The sequence below is a fragment of the Micromesistius poutassou genome (assembly GCF_964030765.1).
Source record: "Micromesistius poutassou genome assembly, chromosome: 16".
Taxonomy (NCBI): domain Eukaryota; kingdom Metazoa; phylum Chordata; class Actinopteri; order Gadiformes; family Gadidae; genus Micromesistius; species Micromesistius poutassou.
The window spans coordinates 14,819,677-14,826,220 of NC_140286.1; the positions used below are offsets into that span (position 1 = coordinate 14,819,677).

The following is a 6,544-nucleotide window of genomic DNA, read 5'->3' on the forward strand; positions in this document are numbered from 1 at the left end:
CCACCGCGCCCCCACATCATCACCCTCCACCCCCCCCCCCCCCCCCCCCCCCTCCCCTCTCGGCGAGCCCACCTTGCCCAGGTCCACGATGAAGCAGTCCCCCTGGTTGAAGGACGCCCAGGACAGGGGCACCTCGGTGGCGCGGATGGCGCGCCGTCCCTTGATGTGCAGCAGTCGCTTCACGCTCATGTCGTTGGTCACCACGTGCTCGAAGCCAGAGGCCACGCCCCCTACCTGACGGGGGACAGGAAAGAGAGTCAGTTGCGGACGTCGAGCTAAAGATGTCGCGTGTTATTTGGGTGTTGGGTGGTGACCGGAACAACACTAGTCCACCACGCCAGACGACATTAGGAATAAACAAGGAACGATAATACAATGGAAGAACTTTTAGTAAAAGCATCTGTTATAGTCTTTTTTGTGTTATCGTTTTTTTTTTTATGTCTTTGATGGGCAGGTGGGGGGTCTTTCTCAGGCATCTTTCTCAAGGATACCTACAGGTAGATCGCGGCAATGTGGTTCCAACCCCAAAGCTTGCAGTAACACCCTGACCACTAGGTTCTTCAGGAGGATCATAACACGAGGAACAAGAGGGTCACAGGACACTGAAGAGGATATACCAGGATGACCAGTCAGCTGGTGGGCAGGAAACAGGACTCAGGGCCGGTTGGAATTGATAAGCTTCAACTCACATCCGGAAACGTACATAAACGACAGCTGTTTCATGGTCAATATAGACATGGAGGAATAACAAACAGGATAAAACAAACACGGGGAACCAAGTCAACATTTGCTCTGGCTGGCTGTTAGTATGGAGCTAGCATGTGTAGCCTTCAGCGGCTCTGTTCAGGGCAGCTTGTACATCTCTCACCGCCTCTTCCTTTGCATTACCTGCTTACAAAGCAGGTAAACAAAACAGGCCACTATACACACACAGATATGGAGGGTGCATGCAAAACAGTGACTGCATTTGTTTACTACATAGGGCCTACAAATGGGGCAGGTAAGCAAATGGGTCGTGTCTCTATGCGTCCATTCAAAGCCCAGTCCAAGCATTGAAGTCACCCGTCAAAATAAATGTAAATACTGTTTACATAACCCCCTTGAAACACAAACCATATTGTAAGTCAAGTCTACGCAACCTAGTCTGGAGAAGGAGAGGGAATGTTTCCATGGAAAATAAGCAGAGCAGCGGAGCATTTTATTAGGAAAGACATGACATGAAAAAAATAAATACACACACGCACACACACACACACACACACACACACACACACAGAAATATACTTAAACACACACAAAAACAGTAAGTGCAGTAAGTGAAAAAAGCAACTTAGAACTGGCTCTAAATTAGTTGGTAGACAAGAACCTTCAGAACCTCTCCCTAAAGAACAAAAAAGTGTGTGTGTGGCTACAAACTGCGCGTATGTAGTCTACAAGAATGGAACTCGGGGGTAAGTCGGAAACAAAGGCCCACGCTGGGATCTGGTGAGCGTTGTGGTCTAATTACCCAACCATGCGACCCAGAGGAGGGAGGAATGTTTGGAAATGGAAAGCAGATGCTGTGTTAAAACCCAGCGCTCTCGCTCAAAATGGTGAATGGGGAACACACTGGCTGCCATGGAGACAGCCAGCCATTGCCCCAGTCAGCCAAACAGTCAGCCAGTCAGTCTACCATCTCAGTTGTGGAGAGAGAAGAGAGAGAGATGGAGAGAGACACTGGGATGTAAACGGTGTGTGTGTGTGTGTGTGTGTGTGTGTGTGTGTGTGTGTGTGTGTGTGTGTGTGTGTGTGTGTGTGTGTGTGTGTGTGTGTGTGTGTGTGTGTGTGTGTGTGTGTGTGTTGTGTGTGTGAGTGTGTGTGTGTTTGTGTGTGGGAATGGGGACTGTCTCCTGTGGACTTCAGACTCATAAACATTTCCTTATTGCATGTTAAAGTCCGCAGAGTGCTGCAAATTATTAAGCGCTCTAAATCTAGACATAAGATAGGCTTCTTACCACAAGATGCCACATCTCAGACATGTTCTTTAGAAAAACTTTAGAAAAACCCACATGTCTCTGTCTATACATCTGGAATGGATCATGGAAACAAATGAATCCTCCTCTCTTTCGCATCACATGTGAACATAACTAGAAACAAGAACTGCAGAAGACTGTGATTTTCCACCACGTTCACTGCAACAAAAACAACGACTTATGCAAAGGCAATGACGATTTTATGGAGTCTTCACCTGGTACTTGATGCCAGACTTGAAGTAGCCCAGGAAGGTGATGGACTCGTTGTTCTGGACCTCCCTGAACTGCACCGGCCCGCCCCCCAGGAAGTCATCCAGCTGGGTCGCGAAGATGGCGGCGGCCCCGCTCTCATCCTGGGAGCACTCATCTCCTGGAGAGAGGAGGAGGAGGAGGAGGAGGAGGAGGAGGAGGAAATTAATCAGAGCCTGGGAGAGCATTATGTGGTTGTGTGTGTGTGTGTGTGTGTGTGTGTGTGTGTGTGTGTGTGTGTGTGTGTGTGTGTGTGTGTGTGTGTGTGTGTGTGTGTGTGTGTGTGTGTGTGTCTGTGGTTGTGTGTGTGTAAATGTAATCACTTTATTGCTTCTTCTGTGACCTGAAATGACTCTTTGGCAGCCATGCAGGATTCATGCTACATTTAAAAGGAGAACATTGTGTGTGTGTGTGTGTGTGCATGCGTGCGTGCGTGCGTGCGTGTATATATGATTAAACTAATCACATCAAAACCTCGGACTGCGTGTCCTGAAATGAACTTGACATGGACAGTCATACCTCGCTTGAAACATCATGTGGGCCCCCCCCCCCCAGCCCCCCCTTCCCCAAGATCCACCAGGCCGGCTCCCATCTTCCATACTGTCCCCTGGACAGCATCTTTCCCAGACGCATTATTAAGTTCCTAGGCTGCCACTAATGGGAGAAAAATAGAGCCTTTGTTGTTTGTGATGGCAACAGAATGCTGACGCAAAAGCTGCTGGGAGGAAGAGGAGGAAGTGGGAGTGGTTTCACCACGCAAATAAACTGCTGCAAGAAGTTGCAGCCTCTGCGTTACTCTCGCGGCGCGAGTAGCGACTTGTTCTTCTTCTGTGGTTAAGCGCTAACTTGCATCACATGACTCTTTGGAGGAGTTAAGGCGCACAGCGGCAGGCTCCAATTCCTCTTTTATCGCTCTTCTCATTTCCGGTTCTGCCTTATTCATGTTATTCATGTCCTCACATTCATTAGGTACAACCTGATGAGTACTAACTGGGAGGAGGTGATGTCCACAGGGCAAAAGAGGAATCCAAAAATAAGGAAGAAGATAAGAAACTGAGAGATAAGTAGAAGTAGAAGCCTACTTCTACTTCTACTTAGAAGTAGAAGTTATATGCAAGGCTGTCTGTCCTGTGAGAACCTCAGCGTTGCAGAAGGCTTGGAACCACAGAAGAAGAAGTACCTAAAAGATGTCACACATTGCACGTCGCTGTGTGTGTGTATGTGTCTGTGTGTGTGTCTGTGTGTCTGTGCATGAGTGTGTGTGTGTGCAAAGGTGTATGTGTGTTACCAGTAGGATGCACCTGGCCCATTGACCTGTGCCCTGGTCTAGTGTTTGTGTTGTAGTTGCAGCATGAGTGTACTTGTGTGCATGTGTGTGTTTGTGGTCACAGAGATAGTGTGCGTCTCTCTCACCCATCCACATGTGGATGTAGTAGGTGGGGGCCTTGGTGGTGAACAGCAGGACGTAGGCGTCTCCGGTGTAGAAGTTGCCGTGCAGGGTCTTGGGGACGGGCTTCAGGTCCATGTTCTCGATGCGCCACACCTGCAGCCCCGGCTGCTTCCCTGCACTGGCAAACTCCTTATGGGACACCATAGTGGCTCTGTCAGAGAGGGAGAGAGAGACAGAGGGAGAGGGAGGGGGAGGAGAGAGAGAGAGAGAGAGAGAGAGAGAGAGAGAGAGAGAGAGAGAGAGAGAGAGAGAGAGAGAGAGAGAGAGAGAGAGAGAGTTATTGAAGATGGTAGCCTAAATAGGTTTGAGTAAGAAGGTATGCAGAGAGGAATAGTCAAGGTCGGAGTTAAATGTGCGGCAGTGTTTCTAAACATCTGGACCATCATTCACATGCACCAAAGCCACAGAGATGATGTTTAAAGGTTATTAACCTCAGGCCGCATAACTTTTCACCATTTATCTGTCACTCAGAGTCGGTTAAATCCAACGCTTTCGAGAGTAGACCGGTTCCACCTCTCTACTGAGACACAAGCATGTTGAAACGTCACGCTGAGGTGAAAGAACATACCATGTACATATATTATAATAGATTATTGTATGCCATTTGAGATTTGACTCAAAATAAAAAAATCGGTTTAATAAATGGGTTACTCTAAGATAACTAAGATAAATAATAATAACAATTTAATAAAGTTATAGTAGTTATAGTAGTAATAGTAGTTATTATTAACTAACTGATAATAAATAACAGTCGTAACAGTAGTAGTAGTATACGTAGTTGTAGTAAGTGCACTTGGTAGTAGTATACGTAGTTGTATTCGTGGTAGCAGCAGCAGTAGTAATTTGTAGTAATAGTGTAATAGTAAGTGTGATCTCATCAAAGCGCCACAGTCAAAAGATCTATGGTCAGCTTTAGACAACAATATTATTGGGCTCATTTTCTTTGTACAGGTGTTGTGTTGACAAAGTGGGCATGGTAGATTACACAGTCAATAAATAATGGCTTTCTATTCACTTATCTTCTTTAGTTCTCTCTCACACACATGCATGCACGCACGCACGCACACACACACAGCCACACACACACAAACACACACAGCCCACGTGCACGCAAGTATGCACGCACGCACACACACAATTCTTTGTTTGTTTGTAGAACTGATATGACATTGGGCCCCATGTTAGCTGTGTCAGAACCCTTGGTATAGTCATCCTATGAGAGAATGATGTGTCACTCTGGGGGTTAATAACTTTGTGAACATAAACTTGATGGGGGCACCACTGTTTTGATGAGTAGGATTTTGGATGGTAAACCGATGATTTTTTTAATAAAAAGGCACCCCTTAAACCACTGAGATTGAAAGACTATGCAAATAACCATTCACACAGATAACATCCAGAGAAGATTATAGGGAAGCTTAGACCTAGGATTACTGCCACCCTGGTTCTCAGCGCATCCTTTAATGTTGTCTGTGATCAAAGGCTCTGCTTACTTCCTGACTCAGATCTACACAAGCACCAGAATCGAAGAGCCTCCTCCGGGATGAAAAACGGAACAACCAAAGCAGAAATTAAAGAACTTTAAGTCTGCACCCATCCTCAAATAATATATCCCATATAACGCACATAAAGAAGAAGAGACAGGGACATATTTATCCCTGCTTCCAGCCTTTATGACTCGATTATGTCATGATATTATATCAAATTTGATGTGGAACTTCTACAGGCTTTTAGGCAAACAGTGTTCAAGATAGAAAATAACAGAGTAGGGTAGGCGAGTAGATTAGAGTAAATATAACAGAATGCATTGTGCCCCGATGCTCAGAATCCTCATTGTCTTTTGCTTTAGGCTACGTGACTAAACTCTCTCTGCAGACCGAGGTGTGAACACTTCCTTATCCCACTGCTGCAGCCCTTCGGTGTTGTCCTACCATTTACAACACTTTCTCCTCTGCACGTCCAGCTGCAGCGGTTTGCATTGCCATCGAAAAATGAAAGGCTTCTCCATTTTTTTCCACAGATTTCATTGAGTTCATTCTCGTTTAATTTTCTTTTCTTTAAAGTAAAAAAACGATCACTACAGTAGAACTCATAACTTTATAAAAGTACAAAAATGGGATGGAAACTAGAACAAATCGTATAGCGTATCCATGAGAGCGTATACTTTGTTTTTTAGCCTGTCACGTAACGCAGAGGAAACACATATTGCATTCATACGCGATCAAAGTCCGAATCATGACCTAACGGCGTATGCATTATGATTTACAAAAGTTACTTACGGTTATGAAAGATCAAATCAACGTCTAGCTCCGAGGATGAGGGTGTCGGTGGGTGCAGACTGAGACGGCCCGGGGCAGAGTGTGCCTTCGTGTTTTACTCGAGGAAGGAGTGTCCAGTGTGAGTAAGAGCCTACTGCCGAGACGAGAGCATTGATTGGTTGATTGTATCGGTTACAGATCACTCGCGTGTCACCAAGAGTCAGGGTGTGGCCATTCAAATAGTCCTGTAGTCGCGTGCGTGTGCGTGTTTGAGAGAGAGATTGAGATTGTGTATTATATTGTAGGCCTACATATACAACTCAAAGAGAAACACACATTTGGTTGCATGTGGGGCTACTTGTGACATATATATGCATTGATAGATATGTATTAATATACATCTTCTACTCTAAACAATGACAAGAACTCAAATGTATTGTTATACGGATGTACCAACACATCCGTACACATACATACATACACAATACAAATACACAATATACAATACACACAAACAATTAAAAATATTTTTGCATATCTTTATTGCAGATTTAAAAACAACAAGCCAAGAACAA

General features: G+C 45.3%; 1 protein-coding gene across 1 annotated transcript in view; it reads right to left on the reverse strand.

Annotated features, from left to right (window-relative positions):
* scinlb (scinderin like b) overlaps positions 1-6,109 on the reverse strand; it is a 17,063-nt gene extending 10,954 nt beyond the window's left edge. Inside the window, exons 1-4 of the mRNA XM_084480846.1 lie at positions 5,991-6,109; positions 3,675-3,862; positions 2,228-2,382; positions 73-234 (exon numbers count right to left, since the gene is read on the reverse strand). Of these exons, the coding sequence (XP_084336972.1) occupies positions 73-234; positions 2,228-2,382; positions 3,675-3,855 (498 nt within the window). The 5' untranslated portion in view covers positions 3,856-3,862; positions 5,991-6,109. The remainder of the gene's footprint in view (positions 1-72; positions 235-2,227; positions 2,383-3,674; positions 3,863-5,990) is intronic.
* Between the last annotated feature and the right edge of the window lie 435 nt (positions 6,110-6,544).